The sequence below is a fragment of the Dysidea avara genome, chromosome 10 (genome assembly GCF_963678975.1).
Source record: "Dysidea avara chromosome 10, odDysAvar1.4, whole genome shotgun sequence".
NCBI lineage: Eukaryota > Metazoa > Porifera > Demospongiae > Dictyoceratida > Dysideidae > Dysidea > Dysidea avara.
The window spans coordinates 7,099,190-7,117,544 of NC_089281.1; the positions used below are offsets into that span (position 1 = coordinate 7,099,190).

The 18,355-nt window shown below is 37.5% G+C and overlaps 1 protein-coding gene across 1 annotated transcript; it reads left to right on the forward strand.

Annotated features, from left to right (window-relative positions):
* Window positions 1-13,078: 13,078 nt before the first annotated feature.
* Window positions 13,079-18,340, forward strand: LOC136268242 (uncharacterized). The gene is made up of 5 exons (XM_066063523.1): window positions 13,079-13,242; window positions 13,301-13,405; window positions 13,461-13,592; window positions 18,055-18,130; window positions 18,181-18,340. Exons 1-5 carry the CDS (start codon window positions 13,216-13,218, stop codon window positions 18,276-18,278), a joined length of 438 nt encoding a protein of 145 aa, XP_065919595.1. The 5' UTR covers window positions 13,079-13,215; the 3' UTR covers window positions 18,279-18,340.
* Window positions 18,341-18,355: the final 15 nt, after the last annotated feature.

Sequence of the window (18,355 nt, forward strand, 5' to 3'; positions counted from 1 at the left end):
GTGGCACTTATAGATTTTCAAAATTTATATAAGCGTCCTCGCGTGTTACAATCATGGGGCGCAGTATTTAGAAAAAATGTTTTTTTTGGTTCTTCATATGCTTCGTTATTATTATTATTATTAATGGACAAAAATTGCTTGGCAGTACAAGACTGTCAAGCTAGGCCGCAGGCCTTTGAGAGTGCCCATATCTTCTTGTTCTCCATAAATCATCTAGATTCTTCTTAAACAATGCCATGGTTGGTGCAGAAATAACATCTGCTGGAAGAGAATTCCACAAATTAACTACTCTGTTGGTGAAAAAATTATGCCTCACTAGCAGCCGAGATCAAAATTTAAAGAGTTTACGGTGGTGACCTCTGGTGGTATCCGTATTACCAAGAGTCCATAATATGGACTCTTGGTATTACTCAAAGTGAAAAATGAGGTAGGGTTGATGTCATAGTAACCATTCAATATCTTGTAGGTCTCAATTAGATCTCCCCTTTGACGTCTACAATACAGTGAATATAAACCAAGTCTCTCTAGACGAGTTTCGTATCGTTAATAATAAAACTTTTAGAAAAATGTACTGATTGATTTCCAACTCCAAGGTAGCTGCTACGGGAATCCGTAGATCTAGAGCCAGTAGCTATGATGTGTTTGTATTGCGACAGAGTATGAATTTCATAATAACAAAAGTTGCCACCCGAGCGACCTGAATTTTACAATATTTGTAGGGGTAAATGTCTATAGTAACATCTCCAAATTTTAAAAGGATAGCATATAGCTCAGTATAGGTCATGAGATACTATGATAACATTTTACAGTTTGTCATTTTTTCATACATTGTCTATGAGAGGGGGCCCTTCTGGGTAATCACATAAATAATGTGTGATTATGATGTGATTTGAGTTGAGGCTTAGAAGCCTGTACACCCATTCAATTACATACATATATACATACATAAATTAGATGCTGCTCAATAAACAAAATTAACTATGAATATAATTATTGCATTAACATAAATCTAAAGTCATAAAAGTAATTATCTATAGTTGATATAAAATTAATTAATGAAGAATTTTCTACAATGTCACTCGTAAGATTGTTCCAGTCATTAATTACTCTAGTGCCAAAATAGTTGACCCGACATGAACGGTGGGCAGGGGGCTCAGTTAAGTAATTTATATGCGTAACCTCTAGTTTGTGTGTTGTGGGAAAGAGTGAAAAAGTTGGAGTGATCTAGATTGAAGTAACCATTCAACAACTTGAAAAGAAATATCATTTGTGCCTGTACAAAAGAGGTGGTAAATTCATTGATGTCAGTCGATCCATGTAAGACTTGTCTCTTAAAGATGATACTAGTTTTGTAGCACACCGTTGCACACCCTCAAGTTTACGTTGGTCCAACACATAATGGGGCTCCCAAATTACATTTCCGTATTCTAATATAGGTCAAACCATTGATTTAATATTGCGACAGTACAAATTCGTTCAAATCAATAAAGCCTCTTTTCATACAAGCCAATACCCTGTTCGCTTTCATAGCTACTTCAGAAGCATGTTGTTGGTGGAACTTTAAATTCGCATCAAATATAATGCCCAAGTCCTTGTGACAATTAACCGAGTCCAATGTGGGAAAACAACAAATTCAAATTAATGTCGACGTCATTTCTCAATTTAACATTATTTGTAGGTGTGAATCTCACACTAACCTCTCCAAATTTTAAAATGATAGAGTATATAGATCATGAGATATGACATTTTGAAATATGTGGTTTTCCCATACATTATCCATGTGATTGCCCAGAAGGGGCAACTGTTACCCCCTCCCATAGATAATGCATAGAAAAACTGCAAACTTTAAAATGTCAAATCTCATGACTTATATATGCTATCCTTTTAAAAATTAGAGACATTACTTTTGACATTCACACCTAAAAATGATGCAAAATTCAGGTTGCTAGGGGAAACGGTTTAAAATTCCTTATTATGAAATTCATCTATTAAATTCATTGACTTAAAGCAACTTCAATGGAATTACTGAATCCTGCAGATTTGGGGCAATGTCACCTTACCATAAATGGTGATTATAAGTCCAACCACATAGCCGGTTGATAGCCTTTGTACTCCTTACTCAGACTCTAAAAACATTAGGAACACAAAGATAAAATACAGAGACTGAGTCAACTAAACCGTTTTGATTGTCTGCCATGCTTTTCAGCAATATAATTATCAAAATCTGTACCAAAATAATTTCCATATGAACATGGTGTCTCATAATAGGCTCACGTGTCTACAAAGAATACATCAGAGTCTACTGCATGCTATACAATGATGATTGCACCTTTACCTACAAGTAGGCATTCCAATATCCAAGATTTTTTAATAAAAAATTTCTCCGTATATTCCCCAATAGAATCCTGGCACAAAATAACAACTCGCGTTTAACTTGGTATTGCTCCGTAGTCCGAGTTCCATTGATGATGAAAATCGCTATGGTGTTTGTCCACACGCTGATCATCATGAAAATCTTAGTTTTGTCATGCGCGTTACATATAAGTAAGTTTTGTGTCGTCTTGTAATATTTTCAAGCCTTGTAATGCATGTAGAATACTTTAAAACTTTAAAAAACGTAGTGTCGGGTGGAAGGTAGTCACTGGTGCTTACTTTAAAGTGCATAGTTACTTCACTGGGGTTAGCAATTTTCAGCAATTTTCTGATGGCTGTGTCATCAGCTCAAAAACACTAACCCGGCACTTCAAAGTCGGCATAACAATGCTGTAATTGAAACCACAACTCCACCTTAGGTATTGTTGCATCATTGTGGCACCTCCACTTTAGTTGTTTACCTTTATAAGTTGCTAACTTGATGTAGCCACTTACCTATGGGTATGACACCATTGTATTGAGAAGTGTGGAGTAGCTGAAACATATTTGCTCACCACAAAGCATACAAAGATCGCTGAGATCTGATAACATCTGAAGTTACTCTCATTACATGTACAAACCTGCAGCTAGAAGCAACTGCAGTTTCAAGACAGTCCAGATTGCTAGATGGCTTCCTGATTCAATTATGCCATTTTTCTCTTAAAATGTATGGGGAGCCCTGGAGAAAAAATGTACCTTTTTTCAGTTTTTAAGCACTGTGCATGCCAAAGTAGTTAATTCAAACCCAACAAACTATATATTTCTGAGATCGGCAATCAATACTCTATCTATTGAGCATACAAAAAGCCCATTTTTCCAAAATTTAAAAATTGGGCTGGAATGCCTACTACAAGTAGTACGAGATACCAGACTGTTAGTCTCAGATCACAGCAATACTTTTAAGCATAAGTTAAGTGTCTCATATATCCCCCCAAGTACGAGCCCAAGTACTCTCTCTAATAATGCAATTGTTGAAAGGATAAATATTTTAGAGGCGCATAAGATTACTTCAACTGTTCTATTAGAGAGCCTGCCTGGAGGGCCTCCTCATTTGCTCTGAAGAGAGCTTCTAAAAGGCTGACTGAAATGATCAGAATGCATGGACTCAGTGACCCAGGGGCGTAGGGAGGGGGGGTTCCAGGGGGTTCAGGAACCCCCCTGTAAAATTTAGACTTCTGCAAGCAGGATCCTAACACACCATTTAGTGTGGCAGGACAAAATGAGTGAGCAATATAGTGTAATGGCACAGCACAACAATTGATAAAACTTACATTCATCTCAGGGAAGGATTTACAGAGGTAACATGAGCCCTCTTCAAAACTTGTTAAAAAGATTGATATGCTCTAATAGAGCAGTCAGGTATATACTCTAATAGAGCAGTCAGGTATACTCTAATAGAACATGCATGTAAATATCCATGTCCATATGAAGTTTTTCAGACATTCCAACATTAAATGCAAAACTTAGCATGACCTTATACTGCTATATCTTTGGTGTGCAGTGTTTAAAGATATAGAGCTCCAGTAATTTATCACTTGTGTTATGCAAAATGAATTCATGCTATGCATATTTGTATAGTTATATTGTTTTGATTGTCATTTGTATCAGTGGATTCATGGCTCCTATACCACAGTGAGATATAACCATCACTTACAGACTAATATATGTGTCTCTATGTGTTATGCTGTCTGTTTCCACTAGGTGACTTTATCTAGTACTACTTTCATCCCAGGAGCACTTAATGCATCATAATTAATGTACTTTTTGCATAAAATATAGCAATTTGCTGAGTTTTGATTTATTAAAATATTGAAAGTCTCTCAGCGGCTGGGGGCACAATGCTGGTGCTGGAACCCCCCTTCAAAAAATCCTGGCTACGCCCCTAGACTCTCAGCGGCCAGCTGAAGAACCAATCAATGACTTGTTTGAAGGTTTTTACAGGTTTAGCTATCTGTCCCCTTACTTCCTCCACAGAAATCCTTAGCAAAAAGCAAAAGATTTATTAGTTCTGTATTGTTTATCATGAACCACAATACTGCATGGGTTCACAGTAGGGGATCGTCCATGTTTTTTTTTTGCAAAAATCCGACCTAACACAGGTACTTACTTCAAAAATCAAGTAGCTATAGTTACTAGCTGGTTACTTTATTCTTGCATGTAACTTATAGTTACAGTTAGCTAGCTACACTGTGAAAAATGAAGTGTGCTTTGCTATTTGCATTGTCCTTCTATTTTCTGGCTAAAGAGAAAATTTACCCTTCCCTTTTATTTGCTTATACACAGTACAGCTATACACTTATGGTGAATGACAAAATGTGATGTTCTTAGCTCCTTAATTGTATCCACATAAAAGTTTTGACACTTTCATTTTCTCCCTTGTACAATTGATTTTGTCTACTTCTTGTTTCACAACATTAGTATAGCAATGATCATTGTAAAGAGATAATCTAGTGATTGTATCATTGTAATGTAGGCTCTGTATAACGATCATGGCTGCTTCTTCATTTATTGTATTGTCATAGCTAAGCGATAGGGTCATTAATGTTCTGTTTTTAGTAATGGCTATAGCAAATGCTCTAGTTCCATTTTCACCTATATCATTTTTTCTCATATGCAGCACTTCCAAAGTGGTATTATTCATTAAGGCATGTGCAATTGCTGTTGCTCCTGAGGCTCCAAAGTTATTGTTGCTGATCCAAAGTTCTTTTAGCACACTATTATTGGCAAGAAATTTGGCAACTGCTGTGGCTCCATCTTTACTTAATAAAGCATTACTCTCCATATGTAATGATTCCACTGAAGTGCTTAATGTCAAGGCTTGTAAAATGATTCTACTTCCAGTAGGACCAAAGTTATTATTGTTAATATAAATCTTCTTCAGTGTATTGTTGTTAGTGATGATAAAAACAATGGCAGTGGCCCCATCTTGACCAATAGCATTATGACACATGTGTAACTTTTCCAAACAGTAACAATTTGTTATGGTTCGTGCAATAGCTGTAATTACTTCTGATTGTCCAATGCAATTATTGTTGATGCAGAGTTTCTTTAGTGTTTTATTGCTTGCAATACTTTTAACAATTGTTTGGACTCTATCTTGACTAATAGCATTGTCATTCATGCTTAATTCTTCTAAGGAGGAATTGTTTACTATAGCATTCATGATAGCCACATATCCTTTGAAACCTATATTATTCTTATCAATGTTTAACACTCTTAATGTGTTGGTAATAGCAATTCCTTTTGACAGTAGTATCGCTCCATCATTATTAAGTTTATTGTTATTGATGTTCAACTTCTCCAACAAAGTGAACATATCAGATATTGCACTTGCTTCTTGTGCAGTGATATCATTACTTACAACTTTCAACATTTTGACTGTACCAGTTGCTTTCATAGCACAGGCAATATCCTTCAACTTACTTATCTTATTGTGGCTCAATTCTAGTTGACACGGCTGAAGCTGAGTAATGATGTCACCAACTAATGGTGAAGATGCTCCAGTGAGATTATTATTATTTAGGGAAACACTTCTGATTTCGTGTTTTCTTGCTTTACTTCCACACAAGTATTGATGCAGTATATAGACACCCTGATCACCAATGTAGAGTAGAGCATATTTATATACGTAGAGCAGTGAAATATTACTAAAATCTGAAGAACAACAAGGTATAGGCTAGAGCGTATTTATATAGCTAGCTAGCAGTGAAATATCACTAAAATTGCATATCTGAGTGTCCAATTTTCAAAATTCCTGGGGAGGCATGCTTCCAAACCCCCTATAGAATGCTTGCGCATTGCACTTTACAGAGTGTGCAAAGTACACTGTACAGCAACTACTCTCTCATTGGCAACACCATGTATATAGTAGCAATTTCAACGTACACATTTGCCTGACCAACACAATTTTCCCTCCTCCAGCCCTGTTGTTATACTTTTATGTAACATTATTATGACTGGTGAACCCGTGCATACCGCATCAACAGAAAGAATGGCACCAGTGTCAATGTTTTATCTGAATGCATGCCCCAACTATCAATTACTGACTCGAAAGTGAAAGTGGCCATTACAATTCGCTTTCAACTATGTTTGGCCCATTACATAGTGTTATAAATGAAGAACAGTAAGAGAAGCACCTATCCAGTCTCCACGGAAAATACGGATGATTCCCATTTACAAACATAGGGAAGCCATTGAGCTACCATGAATCGACACCTTGGGCTGTCAGCAAAGAGAAGTGGACACAAAGGAGGACAAAGGTAAATCCATGATGCGTCATAAAGGCTCCTGTTGGGCTGAAGCGACATCGAACTGTTAAAAAAAAATTAAGCCTGTATTTTTACCTCCAATTCACCAAAACGTACACACATAAATACTATAGACAGTAAAAGATATCATTATGCAACAGGCAGACATCAGTTAGTGACTTAATTTTAGAGCAAGGTCAGGTTTGAGTGTAACTAACTATATAGCTCTTATACTTCTTCTAATCTTAAAGGAAGAAACTAAAGATGTAGGTAGCTAGCATAGTGGTATACATCATGACCTAAGGTAGCTCTGGGCACTCTTTAATAAAATCGCTCTAACACTGTACTCACAACAAGTTAACACAAACTCTATAGCTATTGTTGCAAAGCCTATCATTTGGTGCACCTGCAGCACAAATTTTGTTGCAGTACAATTAACCACGTGGAGTTATAAGTCGAAGTGTGTGTAAAACTGCAACATATGGCTAATTCTGGACTAATCCACTAAAACAAGTAAATGGTACAGTCCACAAAAAGTAACAAAGAAGCTGCAAAGGTTCATGAATGTTTATGAAGCCTGTTAGGTTGCCATCAGATTTTGTAAGGTTTGTAATTGGCCCAGATATGCGAAAGGCTTATCAAGTGCTAGCAAGTAGATTGTGTGTTTTAGTGGGGTTCATGAAGCCACACATATAAAACCTTCTAGAGAAGGCAGCAATGCATTTTTTTTAAGTTATGCAATTCACAAATGTTTTCTTTGTATTTCAACTGACTAGCTACTGAAAAATCAACTGTCACTCCAGCTATACTGCATGGATTCTTGCTGTCCAGAATTACCCGCACTGTTCATTCAACAACTCTTTGTCATAATCTATCAATGGCCTATACCACAAAGTGGTAACCATTTGAGCAAAGAGTTAGCTGGTAAAACTTCCAGCCCATAAAATAGACAACCTCATGCACCTCTCTATGCGCCAAATTCATTTCTTGTTTCCTGCCACCACCTGCATGGTTTTTTAGTCAAGCCAGAAAATTCCATCAACTGTCATGTTTTATGTGTCGTGTCAAGTGATTGCTTTAGTCCAGATTCTTATCAGACATGATTGAAGGCATTGTGCAGGTGAGTGTGCTGGTTAACCTAACTCTTTTACTTGCAACTTTATCCATGCTAACATAACTGTGTAATAAACATGTACCTAACATGTGTAGTTGTGAGTCCCAGGGTCAGGAGCCCAGAGATTTTGAGTGGTCAGGCCGTCACTGGACTGCAATTGGAGGTTATAGTTGTGCACACTACTTTAAAGGCATTTCATGTGATACTCTCAACTGCATGTGGTAAGTAGGGGGGCATGCTCCCTCAGGAAATTTATCTGCTTTGAAATGGCAATGAGAGGCTATTTTTGATTGTCACTGCTAATGCAAGACATGCATGATCAATTAGCTCAATGCAATGCCATGCAGATGATTCACTGGAACTGTTAAAAAGTAACTGTTGAAATTTGACAACAATTAACATAGATGTAATGATTTATATCAAGCAGTGTAATTAGAACAGTGGCTATATTCTACCGTTACAGTATTGTGATGACTGTTCTATTAGAGTATATCGGTATTTTTACAAATTCAAGTAACTGAAAAGTGCTCCTGTCCACTGTCTGGTTGTGACATGGGTAATAGTTACCATAATGGAATAGAGTGATCACTTTTACATCTCAAAATTACATTGAAATGCATAACTGCAACTTCTGCAGGGTAAATAATGTGGCCGCAAAATTTGACGGTGTGGCTTCTGCTACTCAGCTCCTGGTAACTTATTCTGCATGAAAGCTTATGCAGGACAAAGAAAAGAAGCTGGGAAAGACTGATGAATGATATTTGGGCATCAAGATAGGTTATAAGGATAAAAGGGGTCAACTAGAGAAAGCAATTGTCACCAAACAACACTTCAGAAACAAAGAATGACGTTATACGTCCATATAAACATCTTCTATCATACTTATCAGTGTCAAAATCCTTGCACCCATGCATTTTCTTGCTAATTATCAGCCATAACTTTCCAAGCATGGATCAAACGACTTCAACTACTCTCTTCCTTGCTCCTGATAACCTGGTTATTAGAGCTGGGCAATATACTGGTATTGTTAGTAATCTGTGATATTTAAGTCATACTGGTTTTGATACCACCTGTTTTTTTTTAATATCGCCATACCATCTGGGTACTATGGCCTCCCTGTGGGCTTGTTTCATCCCATATTTAGAAGGTAACCAGACATGTGACAATGTTTGTAGGCAGGTGCTGATGTAGTCAGCTAACCAAACTATGTAAACAAGTTTGTTTGTGGTAATTTGTACCTGAGGTTTGCTGAGCTATCATGGGTACTTGTTGCTTTTGTTGAGGTAAATGGCAGTTACTTTAATACTAATGACTTTTACATTAATATCATGATATTTAGAATCACAGTGATACTTTTTATGGAAGGTATACCGTTTGCTATTTTTCAATACCGCCCAGCACTACTGGTTATATTTAGAAAGACAAGTAATCCCCCCACTCCCGGGTAGGGTGGGGCAATACAGGAGATTTGACAAAGCCTAGTCTCAAATTCCCCAGTACTGGGGCTAAGAAACTTGTCAAAACCCCACTATGTCCCCACCTCAAAAGAGGGGTTTCTATAGGGGATTTGATTTACCTATTAAAGTAATTTTTTTTGTTCAGCAAACTGTAGCCATCACAGTGGCATACGCAGGAATTTTGAAAAGGGGTTTCCACTACAGCTAATGACTGTTATATTAGAGTAGTTTATATTGCCTGACTGCTTTATTAGAGTATTTTGATCTTTTCACCAAAATCCAGAACAATGCTATAAGTGTTGCTATAACTAAGATAAAAGTTTACAATGTGTCCTGTTCCAGATTCTGGAAACCTGAAGTTTCAATTTCTTAATGTTTCAAGTACTGTGTAATATCCAAAGGGGTTTCCTGAAACCCCTGGAAACCCCCCTCCGTATGCCCCTGCATCAAAAAGCCCCGGGGTGGGACAAAATGTAGATGTCAAATTCCCAGTAGAGCCCCGGGTGTGGAGGGGTGGGGCTTGACATTGATAGGTGCATAAGCATAAATGTGTACAACATAATCAGAAGTACTCAGTACTGTGACACAAAGTGTTACCGCTGGCATTTAGTGTCTCCAGAGCACGTGGGCGGCTGGACGCGAGGCTAAAATTTACCACCCGCCCCCGCATGGCTAAGTTCAGCACGGGAAACAGGAAATGAAGATTATACACTCGATCATACATACAACAGCTTCTGCCGTGTCTCGATCTAACCATAGTTGATATATGTAGGAGCAAAAGAGTGAATCTATAACTTAGGTTACATAATTACCTGCTGCATCAACAGTGTCTTTAGCTGCCATTATGGCAAGTTTTATCGATTTCCTAATCGAATCAGTAGCGAATTCTAGAAGTGGCGGTGTAGCACTCCTGTATTTCTATCTTACTCGTAGCTGGATACCGAGAAAGTCAAATCCAAAGCTGGCTAGAAAGTAAAATTTAACCCCACAACTGATGATATACTGATATAAGCTTATAGTAGAGATTTCCAACTAAATTAAATAACTAACATTCCATGCATTCATTAGTATGACAAATATTGTGCTATTTTTCAGGGTCATTTTAGTGCAAACCCCACCTCAATCGGTGGTTCCTATCGAAAGATATAAGTAAAAGAAGTTGACAGTTTGATGATTTTTTTGTACAGCATTTTCAATGCTTTTTATGTATATCACATGGCACCAAACACAATATTCAAAGTGTCATAAATCTAGATAGAAAACTATTAATAACATAAAATTTTCACCACGTATCTATTTTATGGAGAACAGCATATGAGCTAGGTAAAACCTCTCAAGAGTGACCACTTCTTTGTAGACTGACCACTCAGAATATTACACGAATAAAGCAAGTGATTCACAAATAAAACTGTGTATATTGTGTAACACTAAGTATACACAGGTACCTAATACATTTTCAGGGATAGCTAACTAGAAAAATCAGTAATACTATATAACATGGTAAGTAGTGACATCACAAGTCACAATCAACAAATACTTTGGAAACATGACAATCAGATAAAATATAAGACCAATATTATTTAAAAAATTGATTTGTTTGGACACTGTTCAGCTTCATTTGTCACATTGTAAGCACTAAGGATGATAATTATTATATAACACAATGACATCAGTATACTACAAAGAGAAATTATAAATAGTTTCTGACCAAAATTACAATCACTGAAGCTGCTATAAAATGGATCAAAACAGCAATAAATACACCAGAATATAACAACAGGTAAGTGTGAAGCCATGCAAGGCTGGTATCACGTGCCAGTCTCCACTTTTGAAAAGATTACGTTCAACCTTATGCTTGAACCTTATATTGCAATTCCGCACAAGACAACAAACTGCTCACTTTCAAACTATACTTGCATCGATGCAGAGGGATGCCTTGAAGTCCCGGGAGATTGTAATGCTGGATTCTGAACAGTGCTAGTTGGCGATTTACCTTTTAAAGAGCCATATTTTCGTCGTAATCCAACTTCAATCGTCCTCCAATCAAAAAACACATGGCAGAATCGAAATCAGCGTATAGGGTTTGCCCAGGAACACTTTTTTCGTCCTCATCAGCCATAGGTTCACGCGGAAACACTCGGAAACTTTGGCTATCACCGGTGCCGCATTTTTCCAATTAGCTAGAATTACGTATGCAATTATTTGTATGGGATCCCTTTGGGGATTTTTATTTCTCAAACTTTGATTTGACATATTTCAATAAATACCGCATGGATTTTAATCCAGTAAAGTGCATTACGAAGTATGAAGCATTGACTACCATTAACTGGAACGGCAGCTTGTGAAACATTTATTGAAGGTGTGTAATTTAAGTAGCAAAAATATGTGCGAAAAATTGGTTGGTTGGATCGCTACTTATAGCCTCAAACTGGCTTCGCTGAATGCAAAAAATTACGGCCCGGAAATATATATCCGGCAGTCAAAGCACAGCCAATTATAGGCAACAAATTTAATTAGGCCGGAATGAGGCTGCTAGCCTAGAGCAGTCATCATCATCTTTATATCAAGACAGTTTATTATACTGAGCTAGCTGCAGTATATATATCATCGTTAAGCAGTGCAAGTGGACTTGTCAATCCGGCATTAGCTTGAAACTGTACAAAACCACCTAGCTACAGCTGAGAAAACTGTTTAGGTCTTTGGTGATGTTGCTTTATGTGCTTCACACAAGTGCATGTACTGCTGTGCATGCATGAGGTCACAAAAAACCAGTCCACTAAACTAGCTCAGCGGTTGTGTGAAACTCAGATGTCATGATTGTGTAGCTAGGCCACTTATCATGGCTGATGACATCTGATTCACCACCTAAATAAATTTGAAGTTCAATGATTTGGTCTAGCTACTACAGCTCACTATGGTATTAAATGTTGACACTCAAGTTCCTATATAAGGAGAATCACAGCTAGATGTAGATTTAGTATTAAGTGATCACTTTATATCTGTGTGTCATGTTCTGTAGAGTTTCTACATGCACAGTAGCTTATAAATAAACAAATAGTTAGTCAGTAGTTTTGTTAGCTAATGAGCCAGCACTTACCGCATGCCACTACTATGCAGAATATGGCTAACTATAGTCTGTGTCTCTCTCTCCTGTGTACAGTTTCATATGTGCATTGTGCAAATAGAAGCTAGCTAGTCACTGGGGGATTCTTCAGTTAATTTGAGTTCAGTGTGGGAAGGAGTAGCTACTGAGGTGATGAAGACACTGATATGCTCAAGTCAGGGCAAAAAGATCACAATCATAAAGCGAACTTAGCTGCTAGTGTCCATAATGATCAGCTAAATACTTCAGGCATTCATATATAGCTCAGTAATCAGTTCTAATAGAATTAGCGGACCGGCCTGTCTCTAGTGGCCTACTCAGCTCAGCTAGATAAGCTGAACTATATAGTGGCTAGTATACTGAACCTGTTACTGACTAGCAATACTGCAGAATCTTAGTGGCTACTCTCTGAAGTAAAGCTACGCATGCAATGTGCCAGCTGCATGATTAATAGTTTTCCCTTTAATATGATTTTTAACACGGCTCCTAGGCTATGGGTAAACACCTCGAACAGGCTCTGCCTTCTGTGTACACCCTCCAGTGCCTAACTGGTAAAGTAGATAATAACAACAACAATAACAACACTGACTTTCTGTGCGTTTAGCTATAGAAAATGCCTCCCAGTGCCATGCTTAGTCTCAGCCGGTACTCTCATGCTGGCTGGAAAAAGCCGTTATATTGATGTGTATCTTGTCATTTTGTGGAGAGTCAGCAAATTCAACGGTCTTGTGACAACACACGTGACAATTACATCACTCGCCGATACGTTGGTGATCATTAATTAGAAACAAACTTACTGGCATATTAAAAACGAAAAAAGCTCGGAAAAAAGAAGAGTTTTAGTCATGCTATGTTAGCATATATACTGGACAGTTTAACACGATGCAGTCTTCACCGGCTCCATTAACTGTAAGTTGTATAATCGATAGAAATATTCACGAGTATAAAATTTCATTCTCACGTACAGAAAGAAGGTCCTTTACTAATGTACCACGGCGGTTTCAGCAAGACATGGAAACCGTGTTACTTATCACTACAGCGTGCTTACCTACACGTGTACGAAAGCAAAGAAGTGAGGTGGTGTATAAGTTGTAAGGGACTGTATGATATGTATAAATTGCTGCTAGAGTACTGTCCCTAAGGAGAGTATTGTACGTAGTTCTATCAAAAGAGCCGGCCCTTATGGAGCTGGTGACTCTTGCAAATTTGAAATTGAATTTACCCATAGAGCAAATATGCTACTAGAAGGAAGTTCAAAAGTGAGTTTCTTGTCATCCATGTTTCAGTGAAATTGTATACATACTGGCAATACTGAAGCTCTACGTGTAATATGGGACTTACCTATTGGCTATTATGAGGGTTCTGTCTACTGAGTCATTAAGTTATGGAGTACAATGATCGTACATAGTAAATCTAAGTGAATAGGATAAAAATCTCTAAACGGATTATTTTGTTTGATGCTCTTGATATTGGAGTTGATATACACAATTTAAAGTTTCCAATTCCATTTTTGTTGAGAATGCAGTGGTCTTTTTGTTAATTAAATAATTATCCCTTTCATGGCTGAATTTCCCGGCACACTTTACAAGGCACGCCGAATCATGCTGTATAAGCCTCACTGTACACTACACTTGGTTACTATACTTCTACGTAAACGCAGTGGACCAACAATCTCGACTGGGTTGTTTTTGTTTACGTAAATAAAACCACAAAGTAATTATGAAACAACAAAACTACAAAATACGCTAAAAGCAGCCTTGAGAAACAGGCGGCCACTAATAAACTATCTACAAATAAGTGTTACGGTGTATGAAACTATTTTATATTGTTTCCTTACTGAATCATCATCTTTGTGGCTGGTTTCTTCCGAGTTTTATCACAAATCCAGTGTCACGCATGTGTATACGCACACGATTGAATCACGCCACACATCTAAAAAACCATCCACAGCTACTTGCCGGTTGTCTTAGCCTATCTATAACGATGTATCTTTGTTCATAACATTACTATCAACTCAAATATAAATGAAATAACCCTATTTTCAAGAGAAAAGTTTTACCGGGTTATGTAATAAACCCGCAATAGTGCGCGAACTATCCGGTTATCCCAGAAACGGGACCTCTATGGGCATGCCTGCTTCAGGGTTAGCGCATCGTACTATGAAATGCACAATAGAAATGCTAGTGTGTTGGAATTACATTCAGCGTGTGTTTTATACCGTCGTGCCGGATAAATCCGGTTATAGCCATGAAAGGGTTAAGCAGGTTAAGTCTTATTGCAAACAGAAAGCTGGCAGCAATACACTCTAGGCCACTATTTTATTACTCATGTTATGTCCATACAGTGTACATCAAAACAATGTCACTGCCATTCATCCTACCAATTCAAATAACAAGATAATATGATTTTATTGATATTTTAAAAGTGTCGATTGATGACAATAACAGAAGTAAGAGACCTAACATGCATATGTACATTCAAGTTGAACATTATAGCTAGTTTTCTGATGTTTACTTGGATGGCTGTTAAGTGGACTGCAGGTTTACATCTAAATGACCCTGCCAGACTTGAATTTTCAGAGATGGGATGAAAATTTCCATGTTTGGACACACACACACACACGCATGCACACACATATGATGATTATGAGTACTGAAAAGTACAGTTGACAAACTGATATATTTAGGAAAAAGAAGAGAGAGAAAGGCAAATAAATGTCAATCAAATTATGGTTTATCTAAAAGTACTTGTGCACATTGGGATTCAGTAGTGACAGTGGGTAGATTGTTGCAATCATGGATAGATCTAGGGTAGAGCTGTGATTTGTTCTAATCTCAAAATGGAGAGGGTGGTGGTGCTGGTTGGAATAGGTGGTGTTAGAAGAGTAGCTAGGAATTATTAGGACTGATGAGGAATAGTAAAGTAGAAGAATTTTAACCTTGGTACTGTTACATATCATAGGGAAAGCCGTTGTAGATCTGCCAACGTAGATGAGCACTGCTGTTATATCTGAAGTCTGAGTTGACCCAATGAGCAGCACGACATTGTACCATCTCGCACACACACACACACACACACACACACACAGCATGCACACATGCTCTCTTGTTTTGTTTGGTTTCCTTGTCCGAGGATCAGTTTTCACCCTCCATTCCTCACCTGACACTGAGTATCTCCTTTTATTTAAGAGTACCCCTGGAGGGTGAATTAGATCACCTCATTGTAGTTGCCACCTCTTAGTGCCACTGGGTCTTTGTTTAATAGGTGTAGCTTCACTGTCCAGAGCAAATGGCTGTTCTATTAGGGTATAATCTCTGCCTTGATGAGTCTTATTACCCCAGTGATTCCTAGAGTGTGTTAATTTTAGCCAGCTTGAACAACAAACCTCACCATATACAGGGGGTGTATGTAGTAGTTGTAACATGGACACGAGTGATTTGCCTGAAATATACGCACGAGCACGAGGGGCCAAATCACAAGTGCCCATGTTACAACCAATATAGTCCACTTGGGTAACTCACCTACAAGTGTGGGAAACTGCAGGAATGCTTTGCGAGTGTATTTATATGGGACCATATGGATTTCAGTAGTGGATAATGTTGTAAGAGCAACGACAAGGTGCTGAGAGGCTGAACGTAAGTGTGTTGACATGAGCATGCAGATCGCTTTGATTGTGGGTACACAGTTAAACACAGGAAGCCCAAATGTAAGTTGAGCAGCTCATAATGAAGCTTAAGTGCACTATAAAGTACTTACTATACTAGCCATGAATAAGTTAAAGTAGTGAATATGTCTATAATGGCCTAGTCAATTAAGTGCCACACCCAGTCAATACCCCGCCTGGTGTCAAACTAATATAAAGACATTCAAGTGCACTAAAGTACTTACTTTACTAGCCATGAATAAACTAAAGTAGTAAATATGTTTACACTAATGGCCAAAGCGCAGGTAGTATATACAGGTTATATCCCTCCTTGGAGGGATATAACTTGTATATAATACCTCCATTTCTCGTTAATGCATTCCTGAACACTGATAGTAGTGCTATTATACACCTTATATGCAGTTGGGCTCAATTGTATGTCAGGTACTTCTGCCAAGCTTTGGAATATACACCTGGGTCTGTTTAATCACTGAGGTGCTAAATCAGAGTTGTGTGCTATACTAGAGTCTATACTGCTTCATCTTGTGTTTCATTGCTGCAAGTGAAGATTCCAAACTGTTAAGTAAATTATATAAGCACTCTGTGTACCACTTTATCCTATGCCTCATTTACTCTAACAAATAAATGCCTGGGCCTGAATAGATGCCATAAAGGCTAGGTCCAAAATATCTTATAGGAAATAAAGGCTGGGCTTTTACACAGATAAATACAGTACATGGATATTACGCTTACATTTTAGTGATTACGTACAAGTAGAGATGAAAACTGGTCTCACTCAATTTTAGGTAGCAATTACGTTTTATTCATAAAGATTCAAGAAACCATCTTGTTCCAGTGCCTTAGAAATTTTTATGTAATATTTCCTTGATGTCTGAGGTTACTACAGTATCTGCAACAGAAAACCTGTAATGGGCTTACTAAATAGTAAGTAAGCTGAAAATCAGCAGAGCCAAAAATGAAATATCCTTACTATTATTTACTTTCTGGACAAAACAAGTGTCATTGTGGCATTGATCTGGGCATTGATAGTACTTGATATACCAATGTCATGATGTGCCATCAAAGGCCTACAGGGGTGAATAAACCTAGACATGTTAACTTCTCCTGCCAATTAATACTTCACCCACACTGGTCCATACTCAAAGAGTACACTACCAGCTACTCCGATTACATAATACTTTACATATTATTTTATCCTTCATCTTTTACACAAAGAAATTTTGACGTAAGAAAGGTTTGACAATCAGCTTAATTTGTCAAATTTAAGTTCGTCAAATTAAATGCCCATAAGCACTTTTAAAAGTAGATTTTTTTAAATCTACAAGCTCTTAATTTTCATCAACATTTATTTGTCAAATATGATGAAGTGTGAATTTGTTGAATTATAATTTCCGTGCATATGGTAACAGCAATGCTGCAGTGCTTAAATGTTTGTACGTGTTGACATCAAGTGATCTAATACCAGATATTATAAGTTATTGTTTATAAATGGTGTTTGCACTGATCAATACAATGTAATTACTGCAAAATAGGCAAGGTATACGTTGTCTTTGCTATTATATGTAATCAAGAGTTCATAATATATATACTAAGGAGAGTATCCTACTCTCATATACCCCTGTAGAAAGGCGTATCGTGAAGTTATGACGTAACACTTCTGAGTTCGTCCGTTTTTCTTTGTATAATTAATGATGTCATTAGTTGAACATGGTATCGATTGATCGCGTGCCTAACAACGTCGCTAGCAACCAAATCATCTCCAGCTCTAAGCGTTTCTCACCGAACTACAATCGTTCCCTCATGGCTTAAGACCACTTAGTAGGTGTTTCTTGCTTAGCCATTCGCGAATACGGCTATTCTGAGCGTCGCGAGTGTGAAATGGTGCTAACGATACTTTCACTTTTACGGCTGCTCGTACGTCACAAACCACAACATCTTGTCGTTACGTCATAACTTCACGATACGCCTTTCTACAGGGGTATATGAGAGTAGGATACTCTCCTTAGTATATATATTATGAACTCTTGATGTAATTTACAGTGTGGTTTTTGTTGTAGCTTGAAGTCAGTCGGTGGATCCATGTATTATTGTGGCATCACTTACCAACAGATATAAGAGATGTACTACCCACAGGTAATCACTTATATAACATTGTTCTCGTCATTATCATCATGTTACTATAGGAGATGAATCTTACAGTTCTCACGGTCTTCCAACATATGAAGATGTTGTTGAGGATGAAAATCAGAATGCATCCAATTGGATGTGCCTTATGTGTTAAAATTTTATTGCAATATATATAAATGTGCGTACTTGTTTATATAATATAAAAGGTTAATAATATCATAGATAATAGAG